At 37.5% G+C, this 18,427-nt stretch overlaps 2 protein-coding genes across 2 annotated transcripts; one reads left to right on the forward strand and one right to left on the reverse strand.

Moving 5' to 3' along the window:
* Nucleotides 1-2,847: 2,847 nt before the first annotated feature.
* LOC126819735 (RNA-binding protein 8A) lies at nucleotides 2,848-9,972 on the forward strand. The gene is made up of 6 exons (XM_050547949.1): nucleotides 2,848-2,990; nucleotides 4,496-4,555; nucleotides 4,954-5,040; nucleotides 5,758-5,894; nucleotides 6,922-7,052; nucleotides 8,031-9,972. Exons 1-6 carry the CDS (start codon nucleotides 2,927-2,929, stop codon nucleotides 8,062-8,064), a joined length of 513 nt encoding a protein of 170 aa, XP_050403906.1. The 5' UTR covers nucleotides 2,848-2,926; the 3' UTR covers nucleotides 8,065-9,972.
* A 1,048-nt stretch (nucleotides 9,973-11,020) lies between these two features.
* On the reverse strand, nucleotides 11,021-16,548 carry LOC126819731 (sperm-associated antigen 8). Its single transcript, XM_050547945.1, has 6 exons — nucleotides 16,323-16,548; nucleotides 15,388-15,565; nucleotides 14,014-14,059; nucleotides 13,085-13,199; nucleotides 12,044-12,106; nucleotides 11,021-11,191 (listed from the first exon to the last, which is right to left on the reverse strand). Exons 1-6 carry the CDS (start codon nucleotides 16,404-16,406, stop codon nucleotides 11,069-11,071), a joined length of 609 nt encoding a protein of 202 aa, XP_050403902.1. The 5' UTR covers nucleotides 16,407-16,548; the 3' UTR covers nucleotides 11,021-11,068.
* Nucleotides 16,549-18,427: the final 1,879 nt, after the last annotated feature.

Genomic DNA, 18,427 nt, shown 5'->3' on the forward strand with positions numbered 1-18,427 from the left:
CCTTTAATCATAGAAAATCAACTGAGCGCAGAAACACTGCACACGGCAGTTACAGTATGCAAATGGGAGCGGGGGGCGTCAGTGGAACTTTTGCTCTGAGGCGCCACTTAGGCTTGTGAGAGCCCTGTTTTTATGCAATAAACTTTCTGACATCTGGGATACAGCGCTACTATTATTACAAAAACTATTATCTGTGTAATAAAATTCTATTAACTTGTTTTCAAAATGAAATACCATGTGGAGTATAAGTATTTTACAACCTGACAAGTCTTAATTAAAATTAGACAACCTCGGTTTTTATTTTATTAACATTTTATTGCTGACCTTTTTAAAAATCAGAAGTAAAAAAATTATTATCTACACACAGGAAAGAAATCTTTCTTAGATACAGTAATTGGTTAAATTTGCATTAAAAAAATTTCATCCATTTAGTTAAACATGTATTATGCAAGAGCTAAATCTGCCCATTGCAGGTCTTTCTTTAGGCCTAAAATGTTATCTGAATTATTAATTAGACATTAATTAACCTATCCGGACCATAATCAACTCTCAATGTCATCGCTAGCCTGTGATGTTTATTGGATTAGGTTCCGATTTCCTGTTTGACTTCCATTCATAATTTAATCATGAAATGGATAATCAAGACTATGTTTTTTATCGTACCGACTTTAGTAATGATGATCGAGGCAAGACCGAAAATTTATCACTAAAGTCTTGGTTCAGAGTGGATCAATTTGACTGAAATTTTCAGCAAATTGTCTTTACAGTATCTAGTTTTTAACTATTATAGTGAGAACTGCCAGCTCTTTATCTAATATCCCATAATATATCTTTAACTATGCTTCAATCAAATTTCATAAAGAATGATATGGAAAAGTTTCATGCTTTAAATAATTTATATCTTTCGTAGATATTTTAAGTTTCTTATTCTTTAATTTATTATGGTAACCTATTTCATCCATTTAGTTAACTATGCTTCAATCAAATTTCATAAAGAATGATATGGAAAAGTTTCTTGCTTTAAATAATTTATATCTTTCGTAGATATTTTAAGTTTCTTATTCTTTAATTTATTATGGTAACCTATTTCATCCATTTAGTTAACTATGTTTCAATCAAATTTAATAAAGTTTCTTGCATTAAATAATTGATAACTTTCGTTGATATGTTAAGTTTCTTATTCTATAATTTACTATGGTAACCTATTTCTGTTTTATAATTAATTATAATATTTGTATGTTTTAAGTTATATTACGGTAAGCTATTCGTATGTTATAATTAATTATAATATTTGTATGTTTTAAGTTATATTACGGTAAGCTGTTCGTATGTTATAATTAATTATAATATTTGTATGTTTTAAGTTATATTACGGTAAGCTGTTCCTATGATATAATTACTCATGATATTTGTATGTTTTAAGTTATGTTCAAGAGTTGTGTTAAAATATAATTAACTGCTTATATTTATAATAAAATTATTTGTATTCTGTTCTATATCTATATCAAGAGGGGGGGGGGGTGTTGGATGGCCGAATGGTTAGCGCGTGCATGCTGTATCATAAAGTCTGTCACTGAGTCAACTGGTGTGGTTTCGAATCCCTGGTTGTATGTGACAAGGAGTAAGGTCGCCTGTTATCTCCGGGTCCTCCAGTTTCCTCCCACTGCTAAAGACCCCTATGTGCAAGCAAATTATTGAAATAAAATTGAACCATATGTTAGTCCCGAAATGACCTAATTTGTGTCAGGTGGAGGTTAAACCCCATTTCTCTGGAACAGTGGTGGGCCTACTATATTTTATATAATATAATGGACCATATTAAAAGTTCCAAGGTAATATATAATTGCTCTGGAAGAATTCAGCTCCTTATTTGAAGTCATATTAAACAAATCTCATCCACCTACCGGTTCGACAAGTTTTCCCCTCATCAAAAATGATTACCTTTTCAACCATAATGATTTATGATTCAGAGAAAAAGTAGGTATGAAAAGTGTGGTGGGGGTTTATTAGCTGCAATTGATACACTATTCAAGGCATTGAGCAAGTAAAATTAGGTTCAATTGCAAAATTTTCAACACATATCTTCACAGTTTGCATGGAAATAAGTAATTATGTTACAAATAGTGAAGAGTGGAACACTGAAATCATAATTTCATCTTACCAAACAGTTTTTCGAGTGACATGACACCCTGTGATTCTGGTTCGGCAGCCATTTTAAACAGAAATTTCGCATAGCAGTTGGGTTTAATCAAATCATATAATTATATGGTAAGGTTTCACCTTTATTTGAATGGGAATTGGTTTATTATATGTTAAGCTATGTACAGTACAGTTTGGGGTCAGTGTTATCGGAAATCAAGGGAGTTATAGGCCAGTAACTTTTTTTTGTCAATTGACTACAAAACTTGCTCAAAGGAAGTCCTTAGGACGGTCCACTACTGTGGCTGGAGCAACACGGAAGACATCAGTAGTGGAACCATTTCTAGGGGATTATATCCTACTTTTCTGCACAGAGTGAGCTAGATGAAGGGGAATTTTCCCCAGACAGTGGTGGTATGGCCAACTTTTATTAAATTTGAACTGCAAAGGGTTCTTTAATTTCTTCATCACCAACATGTAGGCCTACATGGGACCACATTTTTTGTCCCATCCAAAAAACTAGTGGCATTCTGAGACATAAATGACTCCTAAGCAATAAACTTTGCATTAAAATACAGATTACTTAAAATTATATAATATACATTATTTTGGTATATAGTAGGATGCTAACCCAATTAACTGATTAAATACACATAGGAACAGCTACTTGAGACGGCTAATCTGATTAAAGGGGAACAACTCTATTTAGAAATTCTTTTTAAGGAAGAGTTGTCGTTGCTGACGGAAGACGTCGCTAGTGAGCACGTGTTAAAAACGATTGTAAACGATGGCGGAGGTTATGTTAGAAGTTGAAGATGGGGATGAATTTGAGGTTGACGAAGAAGGAGATCGTTAGTAATCGTTTGTTTTTTGTTCGTTTAAATATTGGAGATAACACAGAAAATAAAATATTGACCCCCACCCCAATGTAGAAGACAAGAAAATGAAGTTGCCGACTCAGTTCTGTTCTTTATGTTCTTGTTTTATGATTATGATGTATGTACTCATGTAGGCCTATAATAGCCAGTCCTTGTCTTCGTTTAATGCATGTTTTGTTGTTTGTGCGCGCTGTATCAGGCAGCAGGATAAGCAGAGGACGGGGCAAATTGTAATATCTTTATAAATTAAAAGCATTTACAGGGGAATCCAAATTAATGTGTGTTAATAGTCCAGGACGATCAAGTAAAGCTACGAAGTAAAGACCAGTTTCAGACCCACTCTGTATTAATTGCTGTGGAAGGCTTGCTACTGAATACAACCAGCCTTTTCTACAAGCCATGCACAATTCCAGATCCTAAGATGGTTATCCAACCCTTGCATTGACCATTGCATGATTTCATCCTAGGATCTAGTTCAGTAGTTGGTAGTTCAACTCTGAATGTGGGTCTCATTTACACTTGCCCTGTACCGGTACGTTCAGGAACCGCCCTATTGAATCCTTGTCGAAAAAGTTTCGGCCCAGAGTCAATTTTACTGGGCAAGTCTTTACTGCTAAACAGTCGCGTGTCAGTTAGGTCTGGCGAAAAACATTGATATAGTTGATAATAGTAGGCGGCTGCGGGAAAATATTGATATTCAGTTCTTGATAATGATACTCGTATAAAAAATAAAGGAGCTTCAATAATATGAAATTAATGTTTTGTGTCAAATAATCACCAGCATATCATTTAAAACACCCTAAAACTAAAAACATACACTATGATACAAGCACGGCGCCGGTAATTTTTGCGGTCGTTTACAACAATGAATAATTAGTTGTTCAGGGGAAATAACTCAATTTTAATAGGAATTTATTGATTGTTTTAAGCGGCCGAGGAAAAATTGTCAACAGTGATTGATGGCGGTCGCAAAGTTGCGAATACTATTTTGTTAATAAGTTGTGAACGAAACAAACATTAAGAAAACATAGTCTGATGATCATAGTTGCTGAAATGGTTGCCGATATCGAATATTTAAAATCAGTATTGATTGCCAGCCCAAGTGTTAGTCTCTGTGAACGCTTGTACAATGTGAAGGAACATTTAAGTGAGAAAGTCGGTATGTGCGACACAACATGCTGTTAAAAATATGTCCCCTTTGGCTAAACAGCTTGGCAGAAGCCATTGAAATCTAAATATAAATTTATATTTATAAGACGGAATAGCTTAATTTGTAACATAGCCACCAGTAAGGAACAATTTCAGAATCTATCCACAAATTATACCCATGTGCAATGAGTTTGATTTAAGAATCTAGTTGCAAATTATCTGACCAGACGGAAAGCACAAATCATAAAATATTTATTAATCCATCTTTCACTTTCAGTAGGCTAGATCATGTCCATGTATAAAATATTTGATGTTATTTGTTTTTGCAGAAGGTCTCGTGAAGTTGAAGGAAAAGGCAAAGAAGAGAAAAGGGAGAGGATTTGGATCAGGTTTGTTTAGTTATAGTTTCTATTTGGATCAGGTTGGTTTAGTTCTAGTTTCTATTTAGAGAAAATGATTTTCACCTCATTGCAACAATGTGTGAATGTTGTTTGCATAAAACAGGATAAATTCCTTACGGTTAAATTGTCTTTTGAGTAGGGTGAGTTATGGTGGCTAAGTGGGTAAGATGCTTGCTCGCTAGCCTGGAGGTCGTGTGTTTGCTGATTTGAGTCAAAATGATAAAGGAAATTATTTTGGGTCTCTGTGCATGGAATACCTAACCGCGTATTAGACCATCAGGACGAAACTGACAGTGAAATTCTGAACATAATGTAGAGTCTTTACTGTGCGGAAATGACCAGCTTTGTAATTTCTGAAGATTAAATTTGAATTTGTTTGTTTTCAGATGGTCCAACCAAGAGTGGTGTAGAAGAATATGAAGGAATGGAAGTAGATGACGCTTTATCAGTGGATGGACCAGGACCACAAAGATGTAATTTATCATAATATATTAATTTAATCTTGTCTCTGTGCCTGTATTTGTCTATAGGCTGCCAAACACTAAAGATTGTTTGTTAGTGATTTTTAATTACTAAAATAATATTAGAACTTCCAAATGCACACTTTATGTCATAGTTATTTAATCATAGAAACAAAATGATAATTGAAAAAATGAGAAAATTAAAACCAAGTGGACAGATTTTTTACTGATAAAGATTGGGTAGTCAGCGATAAATGAAATAGGGTTTAACGTCCTACTGTTCTGCTCCTATACTGGACTAATGAAGACAGGCATACGCCATACAGTGTGCTATGAGGGGAATTTTGCCGGGGCAGCGGCACTACGGCCTACTCTTGTAAAGAATTCCGCCTGCCAAGGGATCTTTAACGTGCACGCCAATATGTACAAGGGACCTCGGTTATTCATCCCATCCGAACGGCTATGCAGCTGTCCTTGTCAGGCCCTCCGTCCTGCATCACTGACAAGGGGAAACCAGGCCGGAAAATCTGAATGAACGTCTCGGCCAATGCAGGGATCGAACATCTGACCTCCAGGCTAGCGAGCCAGTGTCTTACCCACTTAGCCACGTGATCCCCGGTCAGCGACAAATAAAACTTTCTGTACACTGACAATGTGCTACAAATTTGGTTAAATTTAAAAACTGATAAAATCATTCATTTTATAATTGAAATGTGTATTTATTTTTAGCGGTTGAAGGATGGATTTTGTTTATTACTGGAGTACATGAAGAAGCGCAAGAAGATGATATTTACGACAAGTTCTCAGAATTTGGTGAAATAAAGAATTTACATTTAAACTTAGACAGAAGAACAGGTTTCCTCAAGGTAAATTACTTTAAAGATAAAACTTGATTGCAAACTTCTTTCATAAAACCGGTTGTACGTGACAAGGAGTAGGGTCGCCTATCCAACTTCGTGGATTTTTTCCAGGTCCTCCCACTGCTAAAGACCCTACACGCAAGCTTATTATTAAAATAAAATTGAACCATATGTTAGTCCTGAAATGACCTAGTTTGTGTCGAGTGGACGTTAATTACCATTTCTCTCTCTTTCATAAAATGTTAGTATACTTTGATATAGTCTTCATGCTACCACCCCCCCCCCCCCCCCCCCAGTGCCCCTAACCCAATCTCGATCACAGAGATAAGGTTACCAGTCGTTTATCTCCGGTAAAACTAAAACTCGCCGGCCATTTTGAATGTCACGTGATATATCCTTCCGTCGGTTGCTTCACAAAATGGTAGCTCAAACTCGCGTTTCTTCAGAAATTTCGTGTATTTAGCCGAATCAGCAAATCAATTGTTTTCGAATGAACTTTTGATGTCCAGATGTGGAAAATGTTCCAAGGATCATTAATATGTAAATCATGCTACAAAGAAATGGCTAATTGTTGAGAAATCGGCATCCTGCTAATCAGTAGCCACTGGGGGGGGGGAGGAGCTAAGGAACCGATTTCACGCTGATTAATGGCCGTCGAGTTTTACCAGAGGTAAACCAAGGGTAAAATATCTCTGGGGTCGAAATTGTACCATATCACAGGCTCCTGCTCAGTCCACCCCTGATCTGGAGTCGAGATTGCCCCTATCCTTGACTGAAGTGTAAATTGTGAATTGTAACGAGGTGCATGGTTGTCTGCCTAACTCTAACCTTCAGGGTATTTCTCTGGCTGCTTTGGTACCTTAGATATTTTTAGGGTTATGCTTTAGTACATATTTTTAGGGGTATGCCTTATTATATATTTTTAGGGGTATGCTTTATTATTACATATTTATAGGGGTATGCTCTATAAATTATTTTTAGGGGTATGTTCTATAAATTATTTTTAACATTATGCTTTATAATATATTTTTAGGGTTATGCTTTGGTTGAATATGAGACACATAAAGAAGCTGAATCGGCAATGGATGCTTTAAATGGTAGTGAAATATTGGGACAGAAGATTAATGTTGATTGGGCATTTGTTAGAGGACCTAGAAATGTCAAGTGAGTAACAACATACTCTTTATACTGTTTAAACGGCATTTAGTACTTGAACACATTAAAATAAGGGATCACGGTGGATTAGTGGGTAAGACGCTGCTTCGCTAGCCTGTAGGTCACAGGTTTCATCCCTGCATTGGTCGAGAAAGTTCATCCAGATTTTCCAGCGTGGTTCCCCTTGTCAGTGGTGCAGGACGGAGGACCTGACAAGGACAGCTGTCTAGTCGTTCGGATGGGATGAAAAACCGAGGTCCCGTGTACACATTGGCGTGCGCTTAAAAGATCTCTCGGCAGTAGGAATTCGATATAAGAGTAGGCCATAATGCCGCTGCCCGGGCAAAATTTCCCTCATAGCACACTGTATGGCGTATGCCCGTCTTCATTAGCCAAGTTTAGGAGCAGAACAGTAGGACGTTAAACCCCATTTCATTACATTAAAATAAACTTGTATTATTAAGGGTGCAATGTTTCTATAATGTTTTTTTTTTGGTGAGGGCGGTGGAGCCGAATGGTTAGCACGTCTGTCATTGAGTCAACTGGCGTGGTTTCGATTTACTTGTTGTACGTGACAAGGAGTAGGGTCGTCTGTCCAACCTAGTGGGGTTTTTGCTGGTTTCCTCCTACTGCTAAAGACCCCTACGTGCAAGCGAATTCATGACACAGAATTGAACCATATGTTAGTCTCTCTCTCTCTCGCTCTCTGAACGGAGGTAACTAGAAAGTTTTTAAAAGTTGTTGTTTATTGTAGCTACCATTGTTAGTCTCGAAATGACCTAGTTTGTGTTGGGTGGATGTTAAACCCCATTTCTCTCTCTCCCTCTCTCTGTGATATATTTGTTTATTGTAGCTACCATTGTTAGTCTCGAAATGACCTAGTTTGTGTTGGGTGGATGTTAAACCCCATTTCTCTCCCCCTCTTGCTGATATATTGGTTTATCTTTAGTGAGGACAAACGTGTAAATGTCTGATGTATTATTGTAGGAAAGACAGAAGAGATGACAGACGTAGAAGGTGAACAAATAAAAATGGTTGATGTGAATCATGATGTATAAAACCTTTCATTCATCAAGTGTCACAAGGATAGTTCTACCAAATTTAAAAACCTTTTTACAATTCTATACCTTACAGGCCGGTATTTTCAATAATTTTATTTAACTAGCCAGTGCTTCACGTTTATATAAATGTGTGGGAGCCACAAAAGAACTCCTGCCAATTTCAAAAAAGAAAAAAAAAGCTCCCTTAAAAAAAAAACCTTAATTATATTGCAAGAGTAAGTCTACATTTTGTTGAATTAAGGAGAGCCAAATTATATTTATGCTTTAGTCTTGTTTAATATTTGGTGAATATGTTTGGAGAATATGGTAGCGTCAAAATTATCATCATGGAAACTGATAGCTCTGAGGTATGCAGTTTAAAAATAAACAAAAACTGCAATTAGTTTATTAATCTCAATATTTAGGAGAGTGATTTAGCTAATTTGCAGGAGTCTTTAATGATTCCCGCGAAGCAAATTTGAGAGGAGCAGGAACAAAAGCTCACCTTAAACGTGAAGGACTGCAATTATTGCTCTTAATCCATTTTGAAATGAAACCTGACATGTCACATAATGCGAGGGTCTTGTTAATTCAAAAGTTTCCTGTAAGACAAATTGCATTTCATCAGCTTTTATTCTGGTGGCAATTCTCTGTATTTTGATTACGACAGATGATACCATCAAAAACAACTGAAAACAGGGTCCTCAAATTTGATTGGCTTGTTATTTAGTAGATAGGTCGTTGTTTTAGGAGTAGGCCATTGATTGTAGTCAAAACTCCCCTGCAGATTACGAGCTGTACAGCGTAAGTAGCTTCCCTTTGTCACGAAATCATATCATATGTACATAATCATTACAATTATATATAAACATTGTCATATATTTGTTTTTAGTTTAATCTACGATGTGTGGATAATATAATTATGCATTATGAAGTTGTCTGTACAGGCGGTTAAATCTATTTGTTAAGGCCAGCTCAATTTTTGTCAAGGTCGCCAAGATGTAAACAAGCTTAGGGTATGGGTTAGAGTAAGCATTGGGGCTAGGTTCAGGGTTGAGTTAGTGTTGGGATTAGATCTAGCTGTTTTTACATCTTGTGACCTAAGATGAAAAATTGAGCAGGCCTTATCATTTAACACTAGCCCGATACAGACATGTCGTATTAGATCAACCATAAGTCTCAAAGAGAAATAGACATCCAAGCAATTTACATTACAAAGTGCTGTTAGCAGAACTAAAATCTAAATGGGACATAAATGTCTTTTAGAAATTGACAGCTGTATTTAACTAATTTGTAGCAGGACCACTCATTGCCATTACCAGTGGAAACCGCAAGCACATGGAAAATGGACAATCTTTCATAAATAATACTAAACATTGTTATGCCTAAGGCCTAAGGTTATGCCTGAAATCCGTTTGGCCATCATATTTTTATTAGACCATTTTCACCATAATAATATGACCAGATGATGAAATAACTCCATGGTTTTAGCCAAAATACCATCTATTTTAACTTTCTACATAGCCTCAACTTAATGTTATTTTTGAAAGCGATTATTTATTTTACACGCCCTGGGTTTATGACTGGATAAATTGAGAAGGCTAAATCGGTGACGATCCTGCACATGTGACGTCATGCGTGGATTGTGGGTTAGGATAAGAGTTAGGACCTGCAGATTTCGTCAACGTCTAGAGATGTAAACAGGGCTAACCCTAACGCACAATCCATGCATGACTTTATATGTGCAGGGGACCATCTTGGATAAATATCATGCTTGTAGTCATTTTGTGTTAGTTTTTATCATGAATCATTTCTACATACAATGTAAGCTACAGTCATTGTTGTAAATATTTTAATTACTTTAAAATAAATAGAAATCAGCATAAAGATCTTTGGATTTGTTTTTTCAACTTAATGGATGCAGTGAATGACTCCAACAAAGGAAAGTTGATGTGCGTCGCGAGAAGCAGAAGTAAGCACACCTTAAAACATGAAGGACTGTTTAATGGATGCAGTGAATGACTCCTGCGAAGGGAAGTCGAGTTGCGTCGTGAGGAGCAGAAGTGAAAGCGCACCTTAATGGATGCAGTGAATGATTCAACTTGAATCCTGTGTTTTGCATGAAGCCTAACTATTTGCTGATTTTTCGTCTGTGGTGATACCACTATACAGGGTGTAGTTACCACTTGAGAGTTATCTTCTCTTGTGAACAGTTCGTGTGTTACCGCAACCTAATTAAGCTCGAGGGTTAGATGGCCGAATGGTTTAACATGTGATCATTGAGTCAACTGGCGTGATTTCGAGTCCCTGGTTGTATGTTACAAGGAGTAGGGTCATCTGTCCAACCTTGTGGGTTTTCTCCAAGTGCTCCGGTTCCCCTGCTAAAGACCCCTACGCACAAGCGAATTATTGGAATAAAATTGAACCATATGTTAATTCCAAATTGACCTAGTTTGTGTCAAGTGGAGACCCCATCTCTCTCTCTATTTTATTGGTCAAGCATGGCCTACTTGTTAATATAAATTTCAATCCCAAAATAAAACTGTGTGCGACATAAGTGGAATTGAGAACTGGCTGGGAAGTTTTTTGTTCTACAGGGTATATTCCATCTTTCATGTTTCTTCATGAAAATATTTCGCTGGGGGGGTTGGATGGCCGAACGGTTAGCATTTGTACGCTGTTATCATGAGGCCTGTCATTGAGTCACCTGGCGTGGTTTCGAATCCCCGGTTGTACGTGACAAGGAGTAGGGTCGTCTGCCCAACCTTGTGGGTTTTCTCTGGGTCCTCCCACTGATAAAGACCCCTACGTGCAAGCGAATTATTGAAATAAAATTAAACCATATGTTAGTCCCGAAATGACCTAGTCTGTGTCGATTGGACGTTAAACCCAATTTCTCTCTCGGACCACCTATCCAACACAAATAAATAACAAATATTTGAATTTTATATTTTTATACAATAAAATCAATAAATACATAAAACATTACATCTTAGGATAATTTTCAAGTTCATATGGTTGTGGTTCATCCCAATATTCATCTATAGGTTTACTAAACGCATCATTCTTTCTAAATCCACTATCACCTGTTTTAACTTGCGTAACTCCCTGAAACACCAAATATGAGAATGCATGTATTACTGGGAGGTTGATTGGATAACCTGTCGGCGTTGTATCATAAAGTCTGTCATTGGTTTCGATTCTCCACTTGTACGTGACAAGGGCTAGGGTCGCCTGTACAACCTCCCGGGTTTCCTCGCACTGTCAAAGACCCTCTGTGCAAGCGAATTTCGGTAAATGAAATAAATTTGAACCAACAACTGGACTAGATGCTTTTTCCTGCACCAATGACAAGGGGAAATCAGACTGGATAACCCTTAGTAATTTTCTTGGATCAAATACACAGAGCAGTCATTGTTTTTTAAGGCGTGTGGTCGCCCTTGAGCGTCTGCCGCTCACCTGAATGTCGACCGAGGGGAGGTTTTTCTCCCTCATCTTAAAACTCAAAATCGCTCTCCTTTACAAAGTCATTGTGGGTTTATTATCATTTATCAAACCAGGAATGACCGCATTACATGCAGTTATTGATCTTCAGAACCATTTCCCATACACACAACTAATCACTCTCCTTAATATCGGATCATTCTCCTTAATTTCTAAATCACTCTCCTTAATTTCTAAATCATTCTCCTTAATTTCTAAATCACTCTTCTTATCGAAACTGGGAGAGCTTTTTTAGGGGAGCGATTTTTTCAATTTGTTGATTGAGAGGAGCTTTTTTGCACTCTCCTCTGGAATAAAAAAAACAACGACTGCACTGAGCATGCTTACTCTCCATGGAACAACCTATACCACTTCTATTTGATTTTCTGGTACAGTAGGTAAAAACCATGGTTACCTGGTTCATAAGTACAGATAAAGCATGGATTGACCAATCAATAGGAAGTTGAGAATACTCACCGTTACTCTATCTCGGTGTTCTGTCCAGAATGTTACTGGTTGTTCTGTTTTGTAATTGTGCTTCTGAAATAACAAATAAAACTATAGATAGAATCAACAATTTTGAGATCCTCCAAAAGAAAAGGAAATAAGATTATGAATCAAGATTCTCCAAATTTTTCACCCCAAATATTGTTAGCCTCATATTTTGTCACTAGACTGAATGTCAGGCCATTGTCAGCCACAGAACACCAGATTTAATGTTATGTTACACAGAAAGAAAATACAAGCTCTTTTGTCTGTTATAAAATACAAACAAGGTATGTTTCAGATTAAGTAGTACAAGATGCATGTGTTTATTTAATCTCAGAGCTGCGGTGGGTCAGTGAGTAAGAGAGAGAGAGAAATGGGGTTTAACGTCCACTCGACACAAACTAGGTCATTTCGGGACTAACATATGGTTTAATTTTATTTCAAAAATTCGCTTGTGCGTAGGGGTCTTTAGCAGTGGGAGGAAACCGGAGGACCCGGAGAAAACCCACAAGGTTGGACAGGCGACCCTACTCCTTGTCACGTACAACCGGGGAATCGAAAACACACCAGTTGACTCAACGACAGACTTTATGATACAGCGCCCACACTAACCATTCAGCCATCCACCCCCCCCCCAGTGAGTAAGACGTTGGCTCGCTAACCTGAAGGTCCCATGTTCCATCCCTGCGTTGGCAGAGAAAGTTCATGAGGATTTTCCGATGTTGTTCCTCCTTGTCAGTGGTGCAGCACCTAGGGCCTGGCAACGGACAATGTATAGTCGTTCAGATGGGACGAGTTCTTGGCATTAGGTGCACGGAACTGGGTAACCCACTAGAAACATCAACACTGATTAGTTAATCAAATGTCTGACGTTATAGGGTCAAAACTCATATGACCCCTGATGCGACCTTCCAATATCAGATCTTCATGTATTCAAGGCCACCGAAAGTATAAAAATACGAAACAAGATATAGTTCTGTATTTTAATCAAATATAACTAAAGATAAAACATAAATTAAATCAACTTACCGACGTATCAATAATGGGTTCTTCTGGTGTAAAATCTTTTGTATAATCAACGATAGTCACAGATCGGAAATCTGTAGCAGGAGGGGGTGGGTTAAATTCTTCATTTACTTCTTTGCTGAATTAAAGATACATTATGGGAGATTAGATAAAGAGCTGGCAGTTCTCACTATAATAGATAAAAACTGGATAATGTAAAGGGAATTTGCTGAAAATTTCAGTCAAATTGATCCACTCTGAACCGAGAATTCAGCGATTCAATTTTGGGCCTAGCCTCGATCATCATTACTAAAGTCGATACGATAACAACATAGTCTTGATTATCCATTTTTTGATTTAATCATGAATGAGCGTTGAGCAGCAGATCGGTTTCCAATCCAGTGAATATCGCAGACTAGCGATGACATCGAGAGTTGATTACGATCTGGATAAGTTAATTAATGTCTAATTAATAATTTAGATAACATTTCAGGCCTAAAGAAAGACCTTCAATAGGCAGATTTATCTCTTGCATAATGTATGTTTAAAATCATTTAGATTTAGATATTATTATAAAATATGTTTTGTCATTGAATTTGGATTTTAATTTTAATAAAATGGTGAGGGACAAGAATTGTTTTGTTTTAGGTTTCAAGATAATCAGGGCTATGGGATACTGTTGCGAATGTAAACTTAAATCTCTCAAAATCTCATAGTCAATGTTTTGTAAAAATGTATTCAACAATGCCATGTTTTCAATTTGTGAACTCTTAAACGATGAAAATTATAATCTGATCTGTATGAAATTGATATCAGTATCTTGTAAATACCCCCCCCCCACCCCATTACACACAAAGAATAATTATGTGACAACCCTAGTCGACAGCTCGGACGATTAAGCTGCTGTGGGCGTATGTTTCGTTGTCTGGCAACCTATCATTATTAGTTCTTACCTGAGCTGCTCATATAACATCTGTTCCATTAACTGTTTCTTAGCACCTGTAAAGTAATTATGTTTGTCAGTATACTGATAGCAAAGCCCTCAATCCTCGAGGTCGGGTGTTCAATCCCTGCATTGGCCAAGAAAGTTCATCCAGATTTTCCGGAGTGGTTCTCCCTTGTCAGTGATGCAGGATGGAGGGCCTGACAAGGACAGCTGTCTAGTCGCTCAGATGGGACAAAAAACCGAGGTCCCATGTACACAATGGCGTGCACGTAAAAGATCCCTTGGCAGTTGGAATTCGTTATAAGAGTAGGCTGTAGCGCCGCTGCCCGGGTAAAATTCCCTCATAGCACACTGTATGGTATATGCACGTCTTCATTAGCCCAGTTTAGGAGCAAAACAGTAGGATGTAAAACTCCATTTCATTTGTTAATAATAATTATGACAGGCTTTGTCATTTTATATTTCTTGTTAAAATAAAATAAATTTTCTGTCATTTTCAGAATTATTATCCCTTTACTGTCCTGCCTTTCGAGGAAATGAAATGAAATGGGGTTTAACATCCTACTGTTATGCTCCGACTGGGCTAATAAAGATGGACATATGCCATACAGTGTGCTATGAGGGGAATTTTGCCCGGGCAGCGGCACTATGGCGTACTCTTATGTGCAAGCCAATGTACACACGGGACCTCGTTTTTTTGTCCCATCCAAATGACTAGACAGCTGTCCTTGTCAGATCCTCCATCCTGCACCCCTGACAAGGGGAAACCATGTTGGAAAATCCTGATAAACCTTTATGGCCAATGCAAGGATCGAACATGCGACCTCCAGTCTAGCGAGCCAGCGTCTTACCCACCTAGCGCTCGGTTTAGTTGTTACTTGTTAATGTCAGCATTATCATTGATACTTTGATTTTGTCTTTTAAATTAAAATTAAATGGGTACACAATTTGATTAAAATACATGTACAGATCTATATTCTGTTTCGTTTTTGTAATCTTTCAATGGCTTCTACTACATGACGATCTGACCAGTTGTAGTGGGAGGTTGCGAGCAGCTTTTGACCCAATGACGTCAGACATTCGATTAACCAATCAGCCTTGATGTTTCTAGTAGGATACCCACAGTTCTGTGCATTGTACGCCCAAAACTCGCTTCAACAAACCGTTTTATTGGCTAATCCCTCACATTAACCAGAATGCCTGTTATATACATGTAACAACTCTTGAAATATAAAAAAACGGAACGAAAAAGGATCTGTGTTTGAATCAGATTATTTGAGTACATTATATCATAGCATGGATTAGGCTTAATCCGTGTAAAATTAGATCTTTTCCGAAATGTATAATATGACCATCGTCAGCTTTAAGACTGCCTACTTACCCACTTGTCTGACATTAGGAGTTTCTGGCTTTTTATAGGAGACACGAAATGTTGTTAAATCTTCTACTTTACTGTTAAATGTTGTAGTTAATAAACCTGGATGGCCGGCTCGTAATATTTCTGATTGAGTATGTTTATCTAAATCTTTATTTGATTGATCTAAGTGTGAAACATTTCTCTGAAAAAAAAGTACAACAAATTATACAACAGAATTGGAAATAGAGTGCAGACAAGTAGACTACCAAGATTTTGAAACTAGTGTTCTTGCTGGTCAGACATAACGTAAGGATCTGCGACTTGTAACAGTTCAATAATTGATAATGAAAAATTGGTATATTGAATATTTCATTCAAATTACTTAGACTAAATCGTATATCATCGTAGCAGTGGTAGGCTACCATACTTGACAACCAAGAGTAAGTCTCCATTATCCATTTTACCATTAAATTTTTAGATCGCAAATCCATTGAAACCTCATCCATCCGACTACAGAGTTGATTATGAAATGAAATTTAACGTCCTACTGGGCTAATGAAGACGGGCATACGCCATCACAATGTGCTACATATAAGGGAAATTTTGCATTGGAAGCGGCACTATGGCCTACTCTTATATCGATTTCTAACTGCCAAGCCAGGGATCTTTAATGTGCATGCCAATTTGTACACAGGACCTTGTTTTTTCGTCCCATCCGAACGACTAGACAGCTGTCCTTATCAGGCCCTCCATCCGTGACAAAGGCAAACAACGTCGGAAGAGAGTTAATTGTGAATAAATGTCTAATTAATAATTTATGACATTTGTCATTTGAAGCTGCTTTAAATATTAATCTGTAATTATTAGATAGACAAATCTAGATAAAATAAAGTAAAAAGTTAAAAGGTCTACGATCCAATTTAAAAGTATATAAATAATTAAATTAAATAAACAATCACCTCCTCCACCCAATTTTCTAAAAGACATTTTCCACCACTATTATTAAACCTGATTTCGTTTCTTCCTTGGTTCATTAAACTCATCTTGACTGAGAAATTGAATATTATGCTATTCAAGTTTCACTTTCAGTCTAGAATAAATGTCACAACAGTAAAACTTGTTTTAGAAAAACAACAGTAGGTATGCATCCATTAATAACACCTGCCAATATTGTTTACGGAAGTAGTGGCCATGTGGTAACTATGACAATCTGCGCAGAAGTTATGCGCGGATAAAGAATTTTACTCCGCCCACTTAGCCCTACTTCCAGTTTCTCAAAAGTATTGTAATAACGACCCGTTTGACTGTGAAAATATTTAGTTTTTTTCAAAGCAGTCAAACACATGCCTTTTTTAAAATCTCAAATATAAAATATTAATGCTACAGGGGGTCGTGCACGTGGCAGTTGTATGCTTACTCCTTTTTAGATCTATCCCTTCTATAACAGGTCGTTTTCTATAAAATATGGGTTCAAGTAAATCGATTAGCGAGCCAATGTCTTACTCACTGAGCAACCGCAGCACCCAATTTATTTCATACCGTCCGTCTTTATTTTCCCAGTCGGAGCAGAAAAGTAGGACGTTTATACTTGGGGGAGGTCGGGTGTTCGATCCCTGCATTGGCCGAGAAAGTTCATCCCGATTTTCCGGCGTGGTTCCCCCTTGTCAGTGATGCACGACGGAGGGCCTGACAAGGACAGCTGTCTAGTCATTCGGATGAGACGAAAAACCGAGGTCCCGTGTACACATTGGCGTGCACGTAAAAATCCCTTGGCAGTTGGAATTCGATATAAGAGTAGGCCGTAGTGCCGCTGTCCGGGCAAAATTTCCCTCATAGCACACTGTATGGCGTATGCCCGTCTTCATTAGCCCAGTTTGGAGCAAAACAGTAGGACGTTAAACCCCATTTCATTTCTTTTTCATACTTGGGTGACACTATAAATAAACTGTTTATGGGGCGTTATAGTAACTCAAACTGTCTGAAAAATATTCGACACAAAAGCAATCTGATTAAAACAAAGATCTCTGAGTACCGGTTGTAGTGGAAGGTCGCGTCAGGCGTCATATGAGCGGCTTTTAGCCTTATGACGTCAGACATTTGATTAATCAATTAGCGTTGACGCTTCTAGTGGTTTAACCAAAGTTCCGTGCAGCTAACGCCATAAACTCGTCGTGCTACCGTTTCATTGGGTAATATCCCTCACGTCAAGTAGATCGTGGGTTATATAACCACTTATCCAGATCCTCGTGTAGTGAAAACAAGTAAAACGAAATTTTGAACTAGAAACAACGAAACGAAATAGGTTCTGTGTTTTAATAAGATTGGCACAAAAGAGACGTGCCTTGTTATATCGATTGATATATGCGCGCATCCTGGAACTTTTGGGGTGTATCCAAAGGGAGCGTATTTCATGTAAGGCTAGCGTAGCGTTGCGAATAATATTTAGCTCCGACCTGTTTCACGAGAAACTCCTAATTGTCTTGCTAAATCTAATTGAGAGGGAGAGAGGGAGAGAGAGAATGGGGTTTAACGTCCACTCGACACAAACTAGGTCATTTCGTGACTAACACATGGTTCAATTTTATTTCAATAATTCGCTTGCGCTTAGGGGTCTTTAGCAGTGGGAGGAAACCGGAGGACCCAGAGAAAACACACGAGGTTTGACAGGCGACCCTACTCGTTGTCACGTACAGCCAGGGAATCGAAACCACGCCAGTTGACTCAATGACAGACCTTATGATACTGCTTGCACGCGCTAACCATTCGGGAATCCAACCCCCTAAATCTAATTGATAGATTTTAAATAAATATGTCGTTATTGTTTCTTGTATTGTTACGTTAATTATTAACGTTTGTTGATAAAACGTGACACATCGAACAGTTTGTTAAAGCTCCTTTGTCAGTTTTATATGTTTGTTTGTTTTTTTGATGGAGTTATTCTGCTAATGCATGGTTGGTAAATGAATTATATATTTGCTGATTACAATAAGTGCAAACTCCACAATGGTTTTCAAAATGTCAATAGATCTAATGGGAGAGTGTATTTGTTTCCCGCATTTGCTGG

The sequence above is a fragment of the Patella vulgata genome, chromosome 4, assembly GCF_932274485.2.
Source record: "Patella vulgata chromosome 4, xgPatVulg1.2, whole genome shotgun sequence".
NCBI lineage: Eukaryota > Metazoa > Mollusca > Gastropoda > Patellidae > Patella > Patella vulgata.